This window comes from Poecilia reticulata, chromosome 8, assembly GCF_904066995.2.
Source record: "Poecilia reticulata chromosome 8, P_reticulata-male-v2, whole genome shotgun sequence".
Classification (NCBI taxonomy): domain Eukaryota; kingdom Metazoa; phylum Chordata; class Actinopteri; order Cyprinodontiformes; family Poeciliidae; genus Poecilia; species Poecilia reticulata.
In genome coordinates, this window is record NC_088837.1 from 19631170 (window position 1) to 19656334 (window position 25165).

Here is a 25165-nt window from a genome sequence, read left to right on the forward strand (position 1 = left end):
AAAATATTTAGTGGGGAGAAGATTTGAAGATAATTTCTTATGCACAATCTGAATGACACCTTTTATATTTGCAGGGCTTTCTGCAAAGTTTTCTTTCTAATCAGTGAAGCTCCAGAAACCCACGCCCTACTTCAGCGTCCCACCAGCTCTAATCTAAGCTCGGCTTTCCACTCTTGTGCTTAGCTGAGAGTCCGTGGAGATTAAGCAAAGGCTAAACTCTGCCGCTGTGATTTTCCTGGATGAAAATCTTGGAATATATTTCTATTTATATCCAGTAACATAATCTCAAACGAAAAAATTTAGAAAAAATAATATTTTTAACTTGAGTACATTTATCTCCCACATGAAAAATTAATAGCTGTGTCAATTTGTTTTCTACACACTCTGCATTCCTGTACTTTGAATAACTTCTTTTTTTAAATTGTGAATAATTACTAGCTTTTTACTGAAGTATTTCTCAAGGCTAGAACCAACAAATAAATCTATCTTTAACCTCTATCCTCTCTTGACAACCTGTTTATATCACCCACGGTCATGGGCCTGTTCTTTTGCTTTCATCTCTTCAGCTCATCAGACTTCGAGTGATATTTACAAATTCGTCCAGGATCTTTGGAAGAGAGAAAGATAGTTGTGAAAACCCAACTCTTACAGTCCTCTGACCAAGGCACAGTTAAACTATAAGGTTACTGGGTCATTGTTATTGATTTTTATCAAACAAAAAATTGGAAAATGCTTTCTTTGAGCAGTTCTGAATTCTCAGTTGTAGAGACTTTATTTTATCTACTGTACTTTGAATTATTATCCTCAATTTCTGTGCCAACAAAATAAAATTGCCTCTGCAACCGGCTGTTTTTAACACATTTCGAATTGTTTTAACATTTTAATAAATGCTTTGACTGTAGATATAAAGAAGCATGGATGGCTCTGTGGCTTGTTTATTATGGAAAAAATTAAAATCACAGACATTGATTATTTATTCTGTGCAATTACATGTATGATTTGCATTTGTTTTACTTTAATTTTGCCAGAAGAAATTCATCTGCAAAAATCACCTACAAATGTGGTGACCTTATGGTGACCCAGGCCAAATTAAACAGCACTAAATTATGTCAAGCAGCTTCTAGCCAATCAAATTTAGCTCCTTTAATCATGTGTCAGACAGTTAGCTGGTTAGCACAGCTAACTGTTAAGAGACACATTTAAGAAAAATTTTCTTGTTTGCCATGTCATATTTACAGTTTTTATCTAAACCTTATTTAAACCTTACTGGTAAAAAAAAATAAAAAAAGACAGGAGGACATAAAATTTTCAGTTTGAGTCTTCCAGGCCTATATGACTAATTCTATCTGGAAATCTCAATCATCATCTCACCTCTTCTTGAAAATGCTATTTTTCTTCCTTTCCTTTCACATGCTCCATCAACTTACAATTTACTGGGATCTGGCAGAGCCGTCATTTCCATGCATTGATGACTTCAGGTCGTCTGAAGAGAAATTACTCCATTATTATGAGGAGATTTTGTGTCCAGACGATTGGCTGCAAAGCTCGAGAAGTTGAGGTGAATTAATTGGACAGTTAAGAGTAAAATGGATGTGTAGTATGGGTATATTAAGGAGTCCGTTTCTTTAAATTTCATTAAAAATTGAGAAAGTGCTGACTCATTACAATTAACCGCAAGCAAAGCATGTGGATGAGACTCAAAGCTTCTGTCAGCAGAGACTGAGGTGGAGGCAGATAATCTGACATCAGTTGTCTCGGTGAGAAGCTTATGGAGTGACGGGAGAGAATCAGTGAGTGACGTTGTGTAAAAGGCGTGGGAGGGAGACATAACTAGGGGTGAAGACAAGCAGAAGCTTTTGAAGAACACCAAGATATTAGTTATAGGGGGAAAAAAAAAACTGAACAAGCTAGATATCAAAGGACTCAAGGAAAAGTGGAGATGTTAAAAGATTTGTCGTTTTAAACATTTAACCTAATACCCTGCAACTAACGAGTTCACGCACATCAAGCTGTGCGACATTTCTCTTTTCAGTTTTACTCAAGGGGTTGAGATTAGAAGTGGAGGCTACTTGCATCCATCATGTCATGAACGAGCCTCGGGGCCATTGCTGCAGTGCAGTTTAGCCACACTGTTTCACCTGCTTGTCTAGCGCTTTACCTCAAATCAGCCACATACGAAAAAAGACACTACTGGATCGCCATTGTCTGACACAGCACATAGTTATAACCCTTTCGGCTCTCTGCAATCAGGATGTATCAAACGTGATTGCCTCCCCAGCGCTATCAGCTGCTGTTTACGTGTTCCGGATATAAAATAAAGCGGACATGTTGTATGTGCATTCATCGGTACATCTTGGGTTGAAGGATTTACCTCCTAACATGTAAAATTATGATCCAGAAATATTTAAACAAGCCGATTAAAGTTTTTAGCAGCAGGGTGTCAAATTTTTCGGGCAATTATGGGGGCGTTGTGACCCTCAGCAAAACCGCTCGTCTGATTACAGCTGCTCTCACAGAAAATTAGATCTACAGGTTTGCAACTGTGGTTACAAATCTTTTGCTTAATCTGTACAGGGGAAGTGAGGCAGATAAATGAAGATTTAATTGACTCCCAAACCAATCTCAGTGTTTCACTTTCATCTATAGGACTGTGAAAATTATTACAAATGTTGTCCTCTTATCCTTATTGGTGGGACGAAGGTTTCAGATAAGCAAATTTATGATCGGTCAAAGACAACCTGAGTCAAAATGAACAAGCAATTTTTAATTTAGTTCATTTATAAAAGGAAAAAAAAATATCCAAAACAACCTGACTTTAAGTTAAAATTAGTAGAATTGATAACCCCCTTACTTACAGCAAAGTAGGCCCAGGGCACCACACTATTGGTTCACTGCAATATTCTTTTTATGAGATGTTGGGTTAGTTTTACATCAGATGTCATGGGACAGAAACGTTTACATTTACTCTTGTCTCATCAGTCGGCAAAGTCTTTTTCCAAAAGTAATCTAGGCGTTTTTGGGAAATGAGAGACATGCCTTTGTGTGTTTTTCACCTTAGAAAATTCCACAGATTGTCTTGAATAATGAATGCTGACCTTAAGGCAAGTTAGGTCTGGAGTGCTTTAGATGGTCTTTTGTTGTCATACAGGTTAGATTTAAGGGATTTATTTAATGTGGTCAGTCACAGCTAATATACCATATATCAGGTGGAATAAATATATTTACACAGGGCTAGGTTGGTTTGAACAGCCTTTTACCGTAATAAATCAAATCTTCACTTACAAATGTTTTTTGTCTAATCTTAAACATTCAAGTGTAAAAAAAAATTAAACGGAAACAATCTGTTCTGGAAAAATTGTTTTTTTTCTGATACAGGTTAACTAGATATGATTTTTTAGGTGATACATAATGTCTTCTAGTTTTTGACCTTATGACCTTCTTTGGTGAGTGTTTGTTTTTAACAACGAGAGCACGTTGCTACTATGTAGCATTAGCACAAGAAATCAGAAGAACTGGTGGGAGGTTGCATAAGTTTAATGCAGTTTGTAGCCTGAGGTCTGTTGTCGGGCCACCTTGTCCTTCTTTCCACTCCATTTGCTTGTCTTCTAACCTCATCCTGTTCCGTACTCTTTTTTTCTCTCATCCACAGTGAATAAAGACCGTAGAAAACTCAGTAGCAATAGGGTTGGGCTGAAACTGTCTTAATCAGTAGAAAATAAAGGGTTTTCTGAGAGAAAGGCAGCAGAACCGGTTCCTGGCTTGTCTAATAGGAGCAGATGCAAAACCAGATGGTGTTTTTGCATGAAACATTTAGAATACAAAATTACTGCAGAAAGATATTATCAAACCTCCTTAAAGTGGAAGCAGAAATAAGGAAGTCAGTATAGACAGGGTGATGTAAAAAGTCAACCTGAAAAATATGATACATTTGTAATTCAGCAATACGTTTCTAAGTGAATACAACCCCACTCTTTGCTGTTCCCACAGTTTTATTTTTTCTTTCCTGCAGGATTAGAATGTAAAATTTGCGGTTTTCAGGCTTTGTGGCGAGCAAGTACTCGGATGTAACACATCCTTTTTGATTTAGTATTTGCAGAAAAAAAATACACAGTTACTATCATATTCAAGCTTGTTTTGCTCTTTTTTTTCCTTTTTTTTCTTAGATAAATCAACTATTACAGAGCAGTAGAGTTGCAGTCAGATTGTTGATAATATCTAATTTCTCTGCTGCATGTATTAGAACTTACAATTCCAAACATGGTCGGCAAACAATGTTCCTGAATTTAAATTAAAGAAATTGTCAGAGTGTGCTCATACAGCTTCTTGTAGGAGTTAGGCTTAATAATTAATAAAAATCTTCAACATGAGTTGGTACAGATTGCACAAAATTCACTAATTACTTCCAGAAGTTGCTACTGTTAACAATTTTTATTTTAGTTCACTGCAACAAGAGTAAACCTAAGTTGTTATTAATCCTCCCCATGACAAATACTGAATAAAATCAAGTGTATTTCCCAAAGTGGTACACATTTCTTCATATTTCAAACTTTAGGACTTTTCTTCTTTAGTTTTTTTATTTACAAAAAGTCATTCAGTCTCCTCCCTTTAGACAGGAGATACAAAGTCCCACTGGCCAGGAAAGCAACAAAATAAAAGTCATTCATCCCTACTGCAATTACAGCTCTCAGCAGAGGTATTTGAACATCCTGTTTACTATTTTTATCTTGTTTATGTCCTTTTTTGAAAGTTTCATGTGTGTATAGAGTCCTGTCAAGGAGAAATTTATGTCACTGTTGGTGTCAGATAACGTTTTCTGTTCTATTCCAAAAAAATTTCCTCACTTTTCCCTTGACAGAGACAGCGTGAAATAATATCGAATCCTAGACCTACCTGATAAAAATGAATACATTATATTTCCCCCCTATTATACGGCGGTTTGACAGTAAGGCTAGAATGTTGCACTTTGCAGTATCTGGTGGGCCCCTGGGATGCTGCTGGCTGTTGTTTTTTTACAGTGTGGTCACTGTTTAGATAAATTACCCTATTAGAAAACATGTTGGGGGTTATCTGTCTGCATCACACACTTTCCGGTAGCGATCTAACGTTGTGTGCCAGCACTATCTCTGGATTCTTCATGTGTGGGTGTGGGACTGCATTATGTATGATAGTGTCAAAAGGACTTTGACATTGCATGATGAAAGCCCACAGGCAGTTTACCTCGCAAACTTATTGTGGATGTTTTTGCAAACAATAGTAGTAAGTGTAAGGAAATAATTTGCTCTTGAGTAGATATCTATTTTAAAATCATATATCTATTTGAAGGATTCTTTTTGACAAAAACACAGACTTCAGCGGATTTTTAAAAGTTAGGCAGCAGCAGACTAATGTCACAGAAAAAGAATAGGACTTTATTTTTTTGCAATTAATGTAAATTTAGCTATGCTTTTCAAGCAAACCATTATCCAAAGCAGTTGCATGAAACTATTTAGCTTGATCTCCTATTTTGCTACTTTATGCAATAACAACAAATCAGAATTTTATTAATATTGGTGTAGATTAAATTTAATAGGATGCTGTGTCAGTTTTTCTATGTGGTACACTGTACAAATCTGACATGCATTTGCATGTCCTCAGAAAAAGTTTGTCACATGCAACCAATTCTCCAAACACGCATCCTTTCATTGCATTTAGTTAAGTACCAAAGCAGAAAATGTATCATTGTGACATTATTTCCAGCAATGTCAAAATGGCTGGTAATAATGACGTAGTTGAAGTCAACCTGCATTCAGAAAAAGAATATATCAGTCAAAAGTGATTATTGCTGTTACTCAAGAGAGAATGCACAAATGGTTTCCTTGTCGTTTTTGTTTTAGATTCCACAGCAAATGATTAGTTTCAGTCTAAAGCAGTCGACAACAAAGCAATGCAAAAATTAACATAGAGGATTTTAAAAAACGACCAGCTAGTATTTCCACAGCAGGGCACAGAGTTGCTTTGGTTCCCTGGCAGCAGGGCAGATGAGAGCATTTGACATAAGAAAATCTTATAATGGCACATTACATAAAAGGAAACATCATTTTTTTCCTGTTACTTTTTTGCCTTTGATATGGATTTTAAAGCTTCTGATGGAGTTTAATAACTCCCAGGTCAATACAATAGCTAGCACAATTAGATATTAAATAAATATCACTCAATTTTTAACAAGTACCACAGAACGTTAAAAAATGCTATTCCTACACTTGTCTTGGACAAATATAATAAAAAGGAAGTTACAGAAAGGACAAAAGTAAGTCAAAATGTGTGCAGTTCCTTTAAACTAGACTGAATCCTTTTGGATAATCACTGCCTAATCAGCTTAACGAGACAAGCCGCCTCTGAGTTTAGAAATTGTAACTGATTTAGGACAAAACTGACAATCCAAAGAGCTAAATACTAAATGAGAAATATGTCTTCAGAGTCATAGGGCCTCAATCAGATCACTTTATCTTGATCTTCTTGACCATATCTTACCTTAACAATCATCTACTGCATAAAGAATCATCATGTCAGCAAGACTCGACTAACACTTAAAGAAATAATGCCTGTTTATATTTGCTGTTTTTAAGAGATTGAGATGATTTTTATATTGTAATAAGTAACTACATCAAACTGTCTGCCCTGCTGCTTGATATTAAAGCGAAAGTAAAGTTGAGCTTAATCTTTTTTCTTTGATCATTGTGGTTTGGTGGTTTTTCATGAAAAAAAACTTTTTGTTCTGAGTCTGAGCACAGAGATGACCCTTCATGTCACTGCAGTTAGTCTCCCATTAATTAAAAGTTGCACCAATATGAAAGCCACAGAAGGTTCATGCAGCAACTGGACTTGAACAGAGAAAGAACTAGGTGACAACCGTTGCGTTCATGCTTCAAAGAGAAGGAGACAGTCACTGCTACTAAACTGTGGGATGAGGATGTGTCTGCTTCTTCCGTGAAAACAATCAGCAGACAGCATTCGGGGAGCTCATTACAGCAGCCTCTGAGCTGGAGGAAATGCTACAGCGGTGGGGAATCAGAGAGTTCAGTTCAGTGAGCTCAGCCTCAGCCGAGCTAACAGTCTTTGGGAGAGAAAGTGTAAGAGAGAGAGAGAGAGAGAGAGAAAGAAAGAAAGAAAGAAAGAGAGAGAGAGAGACGCCTGGGCGTAAGCCAGCAGGATAAACCCACAGTGAGAGCCTGGGATTTACATGAGCTTCTCCTCCCATCCCACAAGAACTCATTTAAAAGTTCATAGGTGCGCAGGGACAAGTACCAATGAGGGGGTCCATGAATGGATGTGGATGTGAAGTGAAGAATACAGAGCAACTTTTGTCAGGTTTCACACAGTTTGACGCTGATAAATTCATGAGGAAAGAGTTCCTCTGCACTCTAAAGCATTTTATATGTCATTCTTCTGATGTTATAAACTGTGATGCAAGCAATTGTCAGTGAATGGCTGGTAGCTAAAACCCATTGTCAAGGTCTGAATAATCTCATTACTTGGCTTATTGTGTTATCCCTCATTGTGTGTGCTCCCTGTCTCTTCCAGTTGGTCTTATGACATCAGCCTTGTCAAATCCATTTTTTCTGCCACAATTTCACCTCTCACTGAATTCACACATGCCTCTGTGTGTCCTGCAGAGTCGCAGTCCACGCCATTCCCAGTCCACCCAGTCCGGGCTTGCGGACCAGGCTGCCAAGCTTTCCTTTGCCTCCGCCGAATCCCTGGAGACCATGTCAGAAGCCGACATGCCCCTCGGGTTCAACCGGATGAACCGATTCCGCCAGAGCCTGCCGCTGTCTCGTTCCGCCAGCCAGAATAAGCTAAGATCTCCAGGTAATGATTCCAAGGCGATCCTGGCATGACCCGTCTCAACAGGCTGGTAGAACTCGAGGCAGATTTTACAGCTTTCTCTTTGCTTCATGTTGCTGCTGCTGCTGTGAAACACTTTCCTGCCAGATAGTGGGAGGAGGTGTTATATTCTCAGTGCATTTATCATGAAGTGCTTCCCTGGTTTAATTGCTCTTCTGCATAGATATAAAACAATCAAATGAGTGTTTCTAAATATATAAAAGTATAAGTTTTCCTGATTAGACTCTGTAAATTATTAACACTAATACTCTTACTGTTACAGACTGTGATCTAATGTTTGTAATACGATCAAGGAGAATTGGTAACAAGAAAAACCTAAATATTATTTGTGTCACATGGATATTAAGTCTACAGAGTTCAGTCATTCTGGACTTTGGTCATTATTTGTGACAGTGAACGAATCAGAAAGACTAAGGTGTTTAGCAGAAACACTGATCTCTTTCCTCTGTCTCTACTAATACCTGTCTTTTTTCTTTTCTCAATGACTTGTTTATACAAAGTATTATTTTTTTGCCCCATTTGTAATTCCTTTTTCTTTTCCTTTGTTGTTGTTTTTGTTTGTCCCTTCGTGTATGAAGATGAATTTTCAGGTTAGTCAGGCATCATACACATCTTTCAACAAAACATTCTTCTTATTTTTTTTCCACAAACTTTACCTACTGCTGCTTATGTAAAAAAAAACAACACTCTGCATTTTAAAATATTGTTAAAATGTAACTAATTATTTTTATTTTTCCTAGATATCTAAATGTTCACTAATCAGCGCAAAAGTTCTCAAATAGTTTCCAAAATTGTGATTTTTACTTTTATAGAACCATTTTCTCATGTTACATGTTACTGGGATTTTATAAAATGGACCAACTCAACGTGGTGCATAACAGTCAGTCAGGTTTTCTTCAGTTCCTTACTCAGAAGGAGCATGTCCACAGTGTGATGCATTTGGTTACAAAAGGCTGTGTCGTCTTCATTATAAGTAAAGATGAGTAGAGCTCGTCTGATCAGAGCTCCTTCTTTTACACATTTGCTGTGACTCCTGCATTACTTGTGACATGCTGTGACCAGAACTGCAAATTAAATGTCTTATGACTTTCCATCAACAAATCTTTTTTGCAACTTCTCTGCAAATGCCAGATTTGTGGAGTGCGCAATTAATAGTTGATCTGTTGACAGATTTTCATATCCGAGCTGTGGATCTTTGCAGCTTCTTCAAAACTACAGAACAACAGGATTTAATTACACACATGTAAAGTCTATTTAGAAATTGGGTGACTTAAACATGATTAATCGCACTTATTTGTTTTCATTAATTTACGACAAAAATTAGCAACTTTGTGTTGGTTTATTACATAAAATCCTCCAAAAATTGAATAAAACTATGACTGTAACATGACATGAGAAAGTATTCAGAAGGTTTAAATATGAGGCCCAGAAAGTTGCCATAGGTTTTTTTGGTACCGGTAATCAGAATTTGTGGATCACAACCAACACCACAGCTCGCAAGATATGTCTCCACTGGTTATTCTCCCACCTAATAAAGCCAAACTCTTCTGACTCAACTACCTCTCCCCCACAACTCTCTCCTAGGCGTGCTCTTCCTGCAGTATGGAGATGAGACACGCCGGGTTCACATCACCCACGAGCTGAGCAGCATGGACACGCTGCACGCTCTCATCGTGCACATGTTCCCTCAGAAGTTGACGGTGGGAATGCTGAAGTCACCCAACACGGCGATCTTAATCAAAGACGAGGCCCGAAACGTCTTCTACGAGCTGGAGGACGTCCGGGATATTCAGGACCGTAGTATCATCAAGATATACCGCAAAGAACCCATCTATGCTTCTTACCCTGCGGCTGCACACCTGGCTAACGGAGACCTGCGGGTAAGCAGAGGAGACCTGAGAGGTGGGAAGGGCAATTTGTGTAGAATACCCCTGTTATAATAAGTCGGAGCTGCAGCAGAGTTCTTTGGAAGATAAATGTTGCTGTTTTTGGGAACGGTATCTTTTCGCAATGTATTGGGGGTTAGCAATGGAACATGTTTTCCCGTCGGAAATGTATTTTTTCATCTTCAAATAGGCCATCTGTTGCTGTGCAAGCAGGAGAGAACATGCTCCCATGTAAAATGAGCATATTTTAACATTTGAAATGATTTCTGCTTTAGTAAAGATAAAGCAGCCTGAGGGAGAATTTTTTTTTTTAACTATTATTGATGCAAAACTCTGCTTACCATCTGCATTATTCACACTGAACTGGGAATACAAATGTTATTAAAAAAACACTGAAGAGTGTTTCTGTTTACTTACACTGTGCTGTGGTAATGCTCACACTCATTCTTCCATCTATTTGGAGCAGATATGGGGTAAAGAAATGGCTGACAGTTGGGGAAGAGCTATGAATACATTTGGATATATTCTCCAACTTAATCTGATTACAAATCATTGTGTCTCTGGTAGTGGAAAGCTGATGTTCTCTGTGTGTGATATTGTGAGCTCAGATTCAGAGAAACAAAACTGTGAGCGAGAGAGTTAAGCTTCTAATATAGTTATCCATCCAATATTGTATTATATCAACTGGAAAATCAAAAGTGAGGTGTACATGAAAAGCACTCTAAAGGGGATATTAAAAGATGAGAAAACACAAACCTTTAACTGATAGCTGATGTATAACTAAAGTTTCCTTTCAAAGCTGATTACATCAGCAGCTTTTTGTGCAGTTGATGCAGTAAAAACAGTTGAAAAGACATTTACATGCAGTGCTTAAAAAGACACATTCTTTTTTTTCTCACTGTCTGATATTAAACCAGACAAAACCTTTCCTGTTTTTAGAAAGTCAGGATTACAAAATATTTCTATTTGCTAAATAGCAGAGTATTGGGTTCCTTTGAGAATATTGTATTATGTTCCTTCTAAAGCTGCACAATGTTGAATCACAGTCCTCATTACAATATCAACATGTGCAATATTGCAGTCGCAAGGGACTGCTTACATGCAATATTTGGTAGACTAAGATATTGCAAGTCATATATTCAGGCACTTGGATGGACTTTCACTGTCCACACCTGATTGAAAGCATTAGTGACCAGTGTGATAGAAATGAAAGAAAATAGAAAGGAAAATATGAGTTAAGGACAGTAGATTTTGTCTTACTGTAAGATTACAGTGCCTGTAATTATTATTACCATTCAGGAAAGAAAGCAGGTTCTCTGTCCCATAGATACAGGTATTTTGTTGTAAAAATTGCAGACCAACTCCATGGCAAAATAGCAAAAGGCCTTGTAAAGATGCTGGCTGAAGCTGGTCTTTATTGCTTTCAAAGCAGTCCCTTTCAAAAGACTGGATGTCCATAAACATTTTTCTATGGGCTTATGTCCTTATGTCTGCTTATTCAATAGAAATATGCTGAAAATGAGATTTTTTAAATATATACTTTTTGAATTTTGCCTTAACAAAGACAGCAAAGTTCAAGTTTGTTTTGCTCATTTGATCAGTGCTAACCAACTTTCAGTCACATTTAGACTTGAGCATTTACCTTTTAGACAAAATGTTATGCTGTTTATGTTGCAGTGGCAGTGCTTTCTGTCTTTGCTTTGCTTTTTGAGAAGTTCCTCAGCAATTTTGATGTCTCTGGTAGGGTAGTTCACATCCCTATCATCTAATGGCTGCCATCCTAACAACTATTTTGTTTCTTTCAGAGAGAAATGGTTTACTCATCTCGGGAATCTTCCCCAACGCGCCGTCTCAACACTCTTCCTTCCTCTTCGACCTCAGCACCCTCTGGCTCTCCGTCCCGCTCTCGCCTCTCGTACAGCGGGGGGCGTACTCCCTCCTTCTCCGGAAACCATCCTCAACACGAGCAGCCCAGACATCCCCACCATCCTCCAGGTGGCCATGGTGCCAACATGGGTCTGTCTCCATCACCAAGTGCCATCCTGGAGCGCCGTGATGTCAAACCAGATGAAGAAGTTTCTGCAAAAAAGCTGGCTCTCATGAAAAATGAGGCGCTGTATGCTGATCCCTACAGTTTGATGAATGAGGGTCGCCTCAGCATTGCCTCCACCCAGTCTTTGGCTGCCATTGGAGACCCTTTCAGCTACCCTGTTACCACTGGCCTCTACCGGCGAGGGTCCGTACGCTCTCTTAGCACCTACTCTGCCGCTGCTCTTCAGGGAGACCTGGAGGACTCATTCTACAAGCCTGGAGGTTCACTATACTCGGACACGTACTCCTCTGCAACCCTGGGAATGGGGTTCCGCATGCCACCCTCATCCCCACAAAAAATCCCTGACATGCAGCTGAGGGACAGGGACTCGTATTCCACTTCACCACGACCCTCGCCTGTCAGGCAGACTTTCCGGAAAGACTCTGCCTCCTCCTCTGTGTTTGTGGAGAGCCCAAAGTCGAGGCCCAGCTCCAGTTCAGAGCCTGGTTTTGGTCCTTCTTTATCTGGACAAGACGCAGACACAAGCAGGTCAGCCTCATTTGGAACAGCTCTCTGAATGTCTTCAACTATAAGACACTCTGTAAATTAGCCCTTCACAGAAGCATTGACTGCTCCACTGTAATCTGCCTGTGCCTATAATTTTATAAGCATTATGTGTTTTTTTCAGGGACCACCGCCTGGAGCGTATGGAGGCCATGGAGAAGCAAATAGCCAGCCTGACTGGCCTCGTGCAGAGTGTACTGACCAGGGCACCAGACAGCGACAGCACGTAAGACCCTCTATTAGACCCCATTAACCCTCTAAAAGTCACAAATACAGCCTCAGATTTGACACATAAGCAGAGGTATTGACAGGAACAGCGGCAGGCTATTATCAGAGCCATTACCAGCTCCACGGTAGTGAGGTATTGCTCGAGCACAGCTCCAGTACAGACCACTAAACCATCAGCTGCAGGCAGCTGTGCTATTGATCTGCTGTCGGATTCACAGAGTTTTCAGCCTTTTACATTTACTATGTCAAGCTATCTTTGTTCATGTACATACCAGGAGTTTAATTACTAGAAGATAACTGAGCTAATGTGAGAAGTTTCATCTTATCCGGTAGTGGTGCTTTGAGCATTAGCTCTGTAATTGCCTTGCCCTGTGGCCGTTGATCCTCAGATGCGGCCTACTGCGTCTCTGCATGATGGCGGGCTGCCCTCCGGACCAAGGGACGGAGTTTTCACGGCCATTACCTTTCTCTTCCAGCGAGAAGACCGAAACTAACAGTGACGGCTCCGCCACTGGAAGTGAGTATAGCATAGTAATCGAGATCTGCGAATTGAAGTGTTACTAACACTCCTGTTTCCCTGTTGCCATGCCTGTGCGCATGTTCTTGCTAACTCTGCTCCAAAAATACTGTATGCATTACTCTGCAGTGATGCTGATCTTCAGGCCTATTTGTCCATGCTCTCAATGTGGGAAGATGGGCAAGATTTGATATGGGGTACAACATTGCTAAGATACTTGTTGGTTTTAATTTTCTTGTTTTTTGTTCTCAGTCTGAGAAAATGAAAAATTGTGCCTTTCCTGTTTTCCGGTGCAGCATTTTTTTTTTTTCAAATATCAATATCAGTGAGCCTCATGAAGCTAGTAAATGTGAAAATAATTCTATTTTATTAGTTTTTAATGTGACTAAAACGACTCTCTGCTCAAAGCAGAAGTGCTGGCAGTTGCACCCAGGGCCAAGAAAGTTTTCCACTGCTCAATTTCATGGTCGGTCAGTGAAAAGTGGGTTGCCTCTTATGGCGCAAAGTGTAAGGTATCTAAGAAAATATGGCTGTAAACAACAACTTTAACTTTAAGTAGAACCATTTTGTGCTAAATTATAGGATGTTTAATGTTTTGCTAAGCAATATAAAATACATTTGATCATTATACCTGCTTACATTTAAAAATTTTACTTATTTACATTATCATGTTGTGGTCTAAAATTGACTTTACCAAAAAGACAACAAACGAGGGCTTTTAAAAAAAAAAGTATTTAGATTATTTAGACTTTCCTAAATCTTCACTTGGATCAAAATCAAATCTCTAATCAGCACTAACTCCAAGATAATTGGAAAAAACCCACAAAATTTCTGACTAGGACATTTTTTTTCCTTTTATTTTTCTTTTGGTCATACTCTAAAATGACCTATTCACCATTGGATGTTGAAATACCCTATCAGATGCACAAAGAAAGTAAAAAAAGGCTGTTAGAAATCTCAAAAATACTCTTGAACACCTTTGGAGCTGTTTGAAATGTGTTAAATAAGCAAGCAAATCCTCAAAAGTGTAAACATAACCCTCTAGGCAAGGTTTGAAAACAGACACAGCTATGAAATAGTTAACACACTCTGTGTGGAATAAATCTTTTTAGATGGTTGTTGAACTTAAAAATGAAAATTTCATAACTTGTCAGCATCTGTAGCATGGATTAGATCAATTATTGTCCTTTTTAAGTTATTTTTCCTCCTTCCTATAATTTTTCCGACTTATTCAAACACAGATAATCTTTGCCCAGATCTTCATGGACTCAGTTCAAAGATTTAAATGCGTCTGAATCTTTCTCATAAATTGGTGCAGTGCCAAAACACTAAGGCACCTCCACAGTCCCTTCCTCTGCTGTAATCAGTAGAAATCTTCCCTGTTCATCCCTCTTCAAATATAAAATCTGAAGACTCTCCTCTTTCTTTTGTCTCTCTATCCCTCCTCATTAATTTCTTGGTAACTGGCTCACTCTTTCTATATTCCAGCTGGACGTCAGAAGAAGAAAGGTAGTTGGCATCTCCTCCTCCTGTCATCCTTTTTTTTATTTCTTCTGTCAGACATTCATCATGACTCTCTGCCCTCTGTATGGGTGTTGGTGTTGCTGAAAAACCAGCAGTCTCTGTTCTCATGTTTTCCTCCTGGCTGTATTTTTTTCCCTGGAAAGCGGACTCCTCTCCTTATGTCTCTAATCCTTGAATTCTTTGCTTGGTTGTTTGGGAATTTTCAGAAGTTTATTTTGTCACACACTAGACACTCGTTTGCGAGTGTGTATGTGTGGTCAAATAAATGGCAGATTGATGGCCATACTCACAAAGCCCTGTGTTGAGATAAGAGCGTTCACATCCCTGTGTGTCCCAACTAAACAGACAGTGAACTTCTCCCCCGGTTACTAATAGCATGAGCTCACTTTTTACCCGATATACAACTAGAGTTTTGTGAATATGGTGGTTTTTGTTGCTTTTTCACACTGGATAAAGCGTGCGTGTGCCCAGACCTGCTCTCTATATAGATGTATTTATTTGGGTATTTATGCTGAGAGTGTGCGTGTTGCTCATATTGTATTTGAAATGTAACTGGAGCGCTGCTTAACAAACTAACAGAATTGTTTCCCAATGATCCCCCAATATCCTGCTTTGTGATTAGCAGCCAACACACCGTCAGCACCTTTAGCTCTGATGCCACCACCGCCATCTAACACAACCCCGGTGAACGGTGTGGGTCGCCTGCAGATGAAACTCCATCTGCACGGTCTGCAGCAAAATGCCACCGACCTCCGCAAACAGCTCGGTCAGCTTCGCAAGATACAGGTATCCACAGTTTAAACAGTTTATCTATTTCAGAAACACTTTCCTGTTCACTCCTGAAGATATGTACCTTAGAGATATTGCCATTTAATTTGGAAAACTTATGTTAAAATTCTCATTCTCTTTAATGCATGATAATAAAATCTCATTTCCAACTGTCATTCACAAACACTGTGAGGTTTTGTTGATTGAAACGTGGTTGTAGCAGCGTCATGCTGTCTGGATGCTTTTCTTCATCAGGCATCGGGGAGTTGATGAAAGTTTATGAGAAGATGTAGTTAAAAACAGAACAATCCTGGAAGATAATCTGTTAAAAACTGCAAAAGATTTGAGTTTAGGACAGAGGATCTGTAGCAAAGCTGGAAAATACATGTTAAGGGTGAGGCAAGCTGCTTCGATTGGCTTTAGTTTATCTTTTTATGCTTGTTTTTTTTTTACCATTTGGAATCCTTGTTAGTTTGCCGTTGCAGGAAATTACACTTGGCATTCATAAACACAACTCTAAGCATCTGCTGGCTGAGGATATATTAAGATTATTGGAGCCGACAGCTGTGTTCTCTGCTGACTCTGTTAGATACAGATATCTGTATCTACCTTGCAGATCTTTTTATGAATTGCATTTCATTAACATAAACACATCTTGTTCTTGCACTTCCTGAAATCCTACGGGATTGTGGGAAGGAAATCGTCACCTTCCCTGACACTCAAATGAATACAGTCTACAAACTTACAGCTTAGTTCACACAGTCTTAGGATATGACCTAACAGTGTTTTGAGTGGTTATTGGGGTTATATTAGCTGAACTTTAATGAATCAAGCTTTGCAGAGAGAAAGATAGAGCATTATAAATAATCATCTTTCAAAGTGACAGGGAGGAATATTAAATTTTATGTGCAGCTCAAAGCAATACAAGTGTACACATAAAAGTTTGATCAGCTACAAGCCTTTCCCGAGACAACGTTCTGATGACTGTGCATAATTCACAGTCTTGTGAACATCTCTTGATAACAACTTTCAACTGTAGAAGTGGCCTGTGGAAAAGCAGGCTTTGTAGATTTTGCAGAGGAATCAGCAAAGCTGTTTTAGTTTGAACTCAACCATTTTATAGCAAATACACAATATCTTGATAAGTGTAAACAGAGTCCTCATTTTTTTGGAGTGTTCAGTCCAATTTTAGTGTTTAGAAATCAGAAGATTGTAAATTGCTTCAAAATATCACAAATTACTCATGAGGTTACTTTTTCATTAAGTTCCTCGCTGTTTTGGAACTTAATGTTTTGGCTCTCACTTATGAAAACTTTATAAAAATATCAATATATTTTAGATGAAATCTGGAACAACATCCAGATTTCAACAATATGCTGGGCAGAAATGGTGTCCAAGTGGGAATTCCAAGACTGATAGCGCTGCTGACGAGACAAAAAGTGGAACTTTTTCAAAGCAGTCCATCTTGTTTCATCTGTCATAAAACTAATGCAAGATTCAGTAAAAGAAAATCTTCCTGACAAGAACGCTTGATTTTTCCCAGCATCACCTTCAGGCTGTTCAGGCTCAAAAATCCTCTTAATGAGGCCTTATTAAAGCCTACAAAGATGATTGGACTAAATTTTTTTCTGCTATTAAAATTTCTTTAATGAACTGAAACATTTTTAAAAAATTAGGTCTTATCATAGGATTCATTTTCTGAAGTTGTCAGTGTGAGATCATGTTGTTACTATAAAAATTAATGAATTTTAAGACTTTGTACTCATGTTTCCCATATTGCCAATAGTTATGGAGCTACTGCAGTATGCAGGCGGCTTTCAGTTTTTTATGTTCACTTCAGTACTACCTATTGTAAATACCACCTGCAAGAAACTTTGCTGCAGTGCACATTAGGGGTATTCCATTTTGCTTGGACTGCAGTGGTACAATATCGAAGCTAAGTTTGTAGTTTGTAGTGTTCTGAAGCGATTCGGACAGATTGGTTTGATTGGTGTATTTGCAGAGGAAATAAAGAAAAAAGGGACTAAGAGGCACTGAGTGTTTCAGAGCTGCTATTTGTTTCTCCGCAATGATCAAGGATTTCTTGAAGTTGTTAAGTAGCAAAACAGCTACAGCTGTGATGTACACAGAGAGGAAAGTTTATTGTTTGCATGTATATTTGTCCGAGTATGACCTCTACACCTGGGTTACTGTTGTTGCCCAAGGCACTGGCCTTCTGCTTCAATTTTGCATGAGGCATATGAATTATACATAAAGTCAAGGAAAAGGATGAGCAGTTAAAATTTAGAGACGAGGCAGCGCACTGGAAGATTAAAAACATGTAAATGCATTAAATATTTTTACTTAAATTTTTGCTGAACTCCAGAGTATACATGAGTGCAGCTGCTGGCAGTATACAGCAGTGGGGAATACAGTGTTATTCTGCATGTTAGTGATACTGTTGTCTTGCTCAAACAGAAGGCTGATAAATTATTAATTTTTTCTGGCTTAGCAGGTGATTTCAAACCGGGGTGTTGTGTTACGTGGAGCAGACCTGCAGAATGTTGCATTTATAACACAGACAGAGAGCTCAGTTCATGCTCAAGTGATTCTGCCATGGGCATTCTTTGTTTTTCTCAGAACGTCTGAACTCAGTGTTAGGAGAAATATTTTGTGCAAATTAAAATTTAAGCAAAACAAGTGTGGAAAGTCTCAAAATTCTCAAAATAAGTGTGTACATTATTTTTTCCTCACTGCACTGATGATGTTCTCTGCAGCTGCAGAATTTATATCTTTAATGATGTCTTGTTGTTTGAAGATCAGCAACATAAACTGTTAATAATTCCAACAACTTTAACTTTGTCAACCTTTGTTAGGCTACAACAACGAACTTTGATGGAGGGAGGAGGGGTGTGTGAAGTTATGAACCACCACAGAAATGACTAAGTGGATGAAAAAAAAAGTGTTTTTTTTATTTTAAAATTAAAATTTAGAATTTTTATTAATCCCCCTTATTCTGACACCCCTAAATAAACCCAAGTGCATCTGAATACCTTCAAAATTCCCCATGTAAATAAACAGGGTCTACTGATGTAAAAGTTATTCAAAGTATAAAATTAATGCAAGGGCTGTGAATACTTCTACAAGGCACAGTCCAATACTTTGCAAGGTTTGTGAGCATTCTTGTCTTCCTGTTATGTTGATTTTAAATGTGCTTTTTTTGTGTGAAGATGGAGAACCAGGATTCAGTGCGAACTCTGCTGAAACGGACCGAGGCTGAGCTGAACGTACGCGTAGCAGATGCCCTGCGGAAGCAAGAAGATCCTTTGCAGAGACAACGCCTCCTTGTGGAGGAGGAAAGACTCAAGTACCTCAATGAAGAAGAACTCATCATTCAGCAGCTCCAGTCAGTCACCTAAGATTACTAAAACCATAAAGTAAAACAACTTACTGTCTAAATCCAAAAACTTTGTATCAATATTTTGTTCTGTAATGGAAAGTTTTTATTTTGCATTTTTATGTGGCAACAATGTGTGATTTTGTCCTCTATTCTGTTTGAAGTGTAGCAAAAGTTATACGTTAGACATGAATTGGTACGTCAGAAATGAGAAAAGTTCAGCTTTTGCAGCTTGATGAATTATAGAATGACTCGGTGATATCAAGAAATTTAACTGTAATTAAGCCCGACAATGGACAAGATGCTTATTAAGATCTGAAATACATAGCTGTCCAGTAACTAATTAGAATGACTGCAAAGATGAGAGTGAGAGCTACCTTGAGATTAAATCAACAGATATTGTAAGTTGCTTCGCTCTTATGTGTGGAATTGCTAAGCCCCTATATCACTGCACAATTCTGAATAATTGGTTGAACTCTTGGAGATCTTTGCTAATCAGTATTTGTTTTTCTTCCACACCAAATGTAGCCACCTGCTTTCATTCATTACCTACTCTGCTTTTAATAAAGGAATGCTGTTTGGCCTTGCAGTTAACATAACAGCGTTATAATTTTATATTTGCATAAAGTCTGTGCTCTTGAAGATATGATAGGTACATAATTGGCCTATTTTTTTAGTCACAATTTATGCAAATAGCTTTTCAGATACCACTGTATACTCCTTCAGTTCAGCTGTCCATAACTAGTTGATAAACAGGCTGTTTATTGGCAGCAGATTAATCGACACATTTCTGATGTGATCAAGTTTTAATTCGAATAAAACTTGATTATAAAAGAAAAATCCCTGATGCTCAACCTTCTGTTTGTTCTGTCTCAGTGACCTGGAGAAATCAGTGGAGGAGATCCAGAAGGAGTCGTCTGTCAACCACAAGCTGGTGTCAGTGCAGGAGCTGGAGGAGAAGGCTACAGTTCTGAGAAAGCTGGGAGAAACACTCACAGAGTTGAAAAGTGAGTCACGCTGGCACATCCCTCACACTGTGCACTGCACAACACAGAAAACAGTCGTCTAGTAGTCAGTTTATTTTCCACTAATTACTCACTGAGGCGCTGATAATCTTTTAGTCACCCGCAGCCAGTCTGCAATGTTTAATCGCTCTCGCATTGCTCATTGTATGAATGAACTTGCTTGACCGTTCAGTAGCTCAAAAAGTGGGACATTTAATTAACTTGAAAAGCTTTCGGTATCCTTGAGAGGTGTTTTGTAAAAGCATGCCTGTTTTGTGTCGCTCCTCTGCTTTTCTTCTACAGATCAATTCCCGAGCCTGCAGAGCAAGATGCGGGTGGTGCTGCGGGTGGAGGTGGAAGCTGTGAAATTCCTCAAAGAAGAGCCGCACAGACTAGATGCCCTGTTAAAACGCTGCAAGACTATAACTGACACCCTCGCCACAATGCGCAAGTATGAAACTGCTCTGAAGGTGGAGAACAGCACATTTGGCAGCTTTAGGCTCAGACTGAAGTGTCGAGCAAGCCGATACAGTGATGTGAAGAAGTGTTTCCCTCTTGCAGATTTCTGTGGTAGGATTGGTTAAGCCAGCTTAGTAAAGGTTTACCACTGTTTCATTCTTTCTCCATTTGTGGATAATAGCTCTCACTGTGGTTTGTTGGCATCCCAAAGGCTTAGAAATGGGTTTGTAACCCTTTTCAGACTGATAGATATTGATGACTTTGTTTCTCTTCTCTTCTTGGATTTCCTTAGATCAGAACGTAATGTGTTGCTTCTTGAGTTATTTTAACTTTCTTCTAGAAGTGATCTGACTATGGAAACCAAACCAAATAAATATGGTTAATCACAAGGATGAGTTAACTAGAGGGCAGTTATATTTACACATAGCGCAAGGTTGGATTGGACAGTTTATTTTTCCTCATTAAACAGTTTGGAGTAAGTTTTGACATCTCCCTTAAATTTGATATATTCTGTATTTAAAAAATCCACTTTGATTTGAAATATTTAAGCATGTCAAATGGCAAAATCAGAAGACTCCAAACCTTTACGGGAAAGAAGCATTCAGTAATTCTTTTTTCATGGCACTAAATGCAGATTTGAATGTATTTTATTAGGTTTCATTGATAATAATTTGTTTTGAAGAAATAACACTCCAAACTTTAAAGGGAAAGAAGCATCCAGTAATCATAAATTCCAGCTGAAAGTACTTTCAAAGCTGTTTTTATTCTCATAAAGAGTGAAGAGTGAAGGGGATTTCCTTATCAGGTTTAGTCCTGAAAAGCTTCTTAATAATCTTAATTATTCTCAGTAATAATCTTCTCACACTCAAGTTTAAAGGGAACATTTCACAGGCTTGATGAAGGATTTTTTTGTCTTCTTCCTTGTCTTGCCAGGCAAGCAAATGAAGGGGTTTGGAAAAAGCAGGACAACTTTTCTAGCCCCTCATCAAAGCACAATGACGACTTGCAAAAATTTTCGAGTTTTGACATTCCTACCAGTCCACCACTAACTATCAATGACATCGGAGGAGGTAATAGCCTGTCTAACTGGAGCCCTCACTCGAGCCTCAGCCGTGGTCTCGGAAACCCGTCCGGTCCTCATAAGGACAATCATCCTCCTATTCCTCACAAAGGCAAAGCCCTGGAGGAGCTGGAGCGGCGGGCTGCCGCTGACAAAGCTTTGTCAATGGAAGTCCGACTGGTAGGGCAATTTCTTTAATTACATTTTTCTTTATTTCTCTAAAACGCATTTCACCCCAAAAACAGTTGGTGGAAGTTGTTCCAGGAGTGTCTGCTTATCTGTGTGTCCTTTATATACCTGTGTTACTTGGTCTTTAGAGAATTTTAAAAAATGAGCAGCCATGGAGAGTTTGTTTATGGCTTAAGAATATGTGCGCTGACACTGCTATCCACATGGGATCTTGTCAGTACTCTGGCAGTAAAAAAAGTATTTACCAAATAGCTGAAACAAATAATCCACACTTTCCAATGAATAAATGAATACCTACACCAAATACCTGCACGAATTAAGGCTCCCAGAAGAATAAAACTCACACACACCTCAAAATTGCACATATATCAGGTTGACAAGAAAAAGAGGAAAAGCTTAAGGCTTCAGTGCTAATGTAAAATGTATTTGTCATGCTGTTAAAGAGAAGCACTGGTGTCAGGGAGGATAAGGAGGAAAAAGCACAAGCCGTGGCCCATAGCCCTTGGTATGTTATTTTTGTTATGTTAAGTGCAACTCAGCTTATTGTGACTTGGGGGGTTTCATCTCATGGTGATCGGTGAAAAAACATAAACCTTTTGGAATTTGAGTCTTTCTGATTGCCCCTGTCAAGATATGCACTGTGCCAATTTAAAATTATTGCACAACATGGCACACTGAGTGCTGCACAGAAAACATCCTCTTATGCTGCTGGTGGGTTAATAAAAATACTGATAGTTGTTTATGTGTGCAAAAATCCAGTCATCAATTGTAAGACTACTTTATTCGCTGTAATGCGAATAATTATTTCTCCACTTAATAATTTGAATGTTATAAATAATTCTCTACATGATTTTTTTAATCAAATGATTTAAAAAAACAACATTACTTATTTTACATCTTTTGAGAGAGGCCTTTCTCATTTCCTATGAAAATATACTTATTGGCTAAGCAAAAAAAAAGCGTCAAATTATTAAAAGTTGCTGCATGCAGTGTGCAGCTGTGACACCCATGTCCATTGTGACTGGACAGCCAAGGCAGCTCCAGCTAAAAACCTATTTGGCCAGCACTAAAATTTCAGTATCTATAGATTTGCTTTCATGCTGAAATTCAATTTTCCCAATTTGCTGGAATCCAGTAACATTTGATTGGTCTTGGAGATTTTGATAGCCATCTGGCAGTCTTAATCTGATGTGAAACAGGCCTCAGACAACACTATTATGGTTGCCATCATTCACTTTGCAGGCGGCAGAGCGGGACTGGGAGGAGAAGCGGGCCAGTCTTACACAGTACAGTGCTCAGGACATCAACCGCCTACTGGAGGAGACCCAGGCTGAGCTGATGAAGGCTATTCCAGACCTGGACTTTGCTGCCAAGCAGATCAAGCCCTCTTCCAACACACCATCAACCCAGAACCCTCAGAGTGCGGCGTCAACAACAGAGCACCGCAGTAGCAAGCCACAAAACAAGCTTTCAGCAAAAGAGGGGGGTTCCAGGCGTGGCTCTGGTAAGGCTATGACTTTCAAAAGTATGAATCACAATATTTACTGCAACCAGTTTTGTTAATTTATAAGCTTCACTGTCATGTTTTTTTTTTTTTTCACTTTTCCAGATGAGCTGACAGTACCACGATATCGCACAGAAAAACCGTCCAAGTCTCCCCCTCCTCCTCCGCCTAGACGTAGTTTCCCCTCATCTCCAGGAGTGACATCTCGCAGTGGAGAGCCATTAATTCCTGGAAAAAGCATAAAGGTACAAGAGAAAGAAACCATCAAATCAATACAGTCTTATGAAAATTAATTTGTTCATTTGCTGAATATTTTTTGTTCATTAGGACTTTGCACTTTGCTGCTTTTCATCATGTTTTAATCATTTTTGTTTTATTAGAAATCAGAATCTGAAGAGAATGACATTCAAAAGCCTCATATAAAACTGAGGAGGACCATGTCCGAAAACCCTCGCCCTGCATCGACACCCCCAACGCTCGCCTCTGGAGAGAAGGAACAAGGAGAGGAGGAAAAGATCGCTGCCGAGCTTGAGGTAAATGAAATGTGGATTGTTCATCAATTTGATTATACTTTAATCGCAATAATGTTGCTCAATCAATGGCCAAACTTCACTTTATAGCTATGAACCTGACATCCACAAAGTGCCAAGGGGCTGCAAGAGTACATACACACTCTAAGGGCATTTGCAGATACGCTCATCATCATTACCACATGTTCAAGCAGCAGGTGCCATATGTCCCTCCTGCCCCTGGCACCGAGAAAGCCCAAAGATCGCATAATGCTCAGTCGCACACATCATCACCCAGGACTCACAGATAGACAGATGGACCCTGAGAGCTGTGTGTTCTGTGTTTAAGATGGGCTGCCTGGAAACTTGATGCAACAAAGACTTAATAACACTTGATTTGGATTTGTCAGTGGTTGTTGTTTTGTTACCGTGACGTTCTTTTAACCTCCGTTTTGCCTCCCTAGCTGTTCGAGAGAGCCCCAGTAAGGCTCTCTCGCCCTACTTCACTTTTCGTCCCCGTTAGTCCACACATCAGGAAAAACACTTCCCCCTCCAGGCTAGCCGTGTCGCCTCTTGAGGCCTCTGAGGTAACACGCTGGCTGGCCATGAACAGTCTGGATTGTTCCCCCATGTCTCTTTTACTTCTTAACTACCTTCACTGTAACTACTGCTCAGTTTTTGACCACATGCTCTTTTAGCCTTCTTGGCTTAAGCCTCATGGTCACACAACTGCTGCTGATTTACTTTCGACATTCATGCGCAAACAAGAAATCCTGAAAACATTTTGCACAAGCTTTACACTCATTAGAGGGTTAAACTGATAATTATTATGTGTGACTGTGCACTAATTGTATCTACCAGACTGTCATAATTTATCGCAAGATATCGCGAATAAATGTGTGTCAAAACATTATTATTCCTAACTCAAGTCTAAAGTGGATGAATTGTGATGAAAACAAGAGGATAATTGCTACCTTAAACTTGCAAAAGCTTTTGTTCAGATCCGATTAAATACCTGGAAAACTTTTAAGCAATGATCCAAATTTTGGTAAATTTTTAAATTCAGTGTTTTTCAGATCCACTGTGTTCTCTAAAACGCTGAATTTCCTGATTGAAGGACAAATAAAGAATTAATATTATGATTAATTCTGCTTTGAGATTTATAACTCATCATAATTGGCTCTATATAGCTCTTTGTGTGTTCAGGTTGTGAAATTTTATGTCAATAAAGTGGGTCGTACCATGTACTGACAAAAATGGTTTTCAATAAGATTGGCACTAGCAAACTTATTGAAACAGTCACTTCATATTGGAAAAATCCAATTAAAGGTTGAAATTTTCTAAAAGTTTCAGTGTGACAGCATACCAAATACAATAAAAAACACAATTATTTTATAACTGTTTCAGACATTTCTACTTTTGGTGTTGATACGTTTGGAAAGAATGTGCAGAAAATCCATGGCATTTAGACACCCAGTTGAGGAAGCAGAGAACAAAAAGTAAAACCTGAATTATATTCAAAGGAATGGAGGCATAATTTTCCTTATGGGATCATCAACCTGCTACATTTAGTATTATTGGATTGAGAGCAAATGAACCTATCCTGTTTCCTACCTTTTTCCCTTGCATGTGATTTTTGTAATTAGGTCCCAAACCTATTT

At 38.8% G+C, this 25165-nt stretch overlaps 1 protein-coding gene across 1 annotated transcript in view; it reads left to right on the plus strand.

Moving 5' to 3' along the window:
* The window catches only part of srcin1a (SRC kinase signaling inhibitor 1a), a 108648-nt gene that overhangs the window by 67816 nt on the left and 15667 nt on the right, over nt 1-25165 (plus strand). The window contains exons 5-18 of the mRNA XM_081610458.1: nt 7653-7848; nt 9469-9764; nt 11576-12351; nt 12491-12592; nt 12984-13111; nt 14600-14620; nt 15261-15421; nt 18613-18788; nt 19656-19786; nt 20087-20234; nt 21176-21482; nt 22734-22995; nt 23101-23240; nt 23376-23528. Coding sequence (XP_081466584.1) covers nt 7653-7848; nt 9469-9764; nt 11576-12351; nt 12491-12592; nt 12984-13111; nt 14600-14620; nt 15261-15421; nt 18613-18788; nt 19656-19786; nt 20087-20234; nt 21176-21482; nt 22734-22995; nt 23101-23240; nt 23376-23528 — 2997 coding nt within the window. The remainder of the gene's footprint in view (nt 1-7652; nt 7849-9468; nt 9765-11575; nt 12352-12490; nt 12593-12983; nt 13112-14599; nt 14621-15260; nt 15422-18612; nt 18789-19655; nt 19787-20086; nt 20235-21175; nt 21483-22733; nt 22996-23100; nt 23241-23375; nt 23529-25165) is intronic.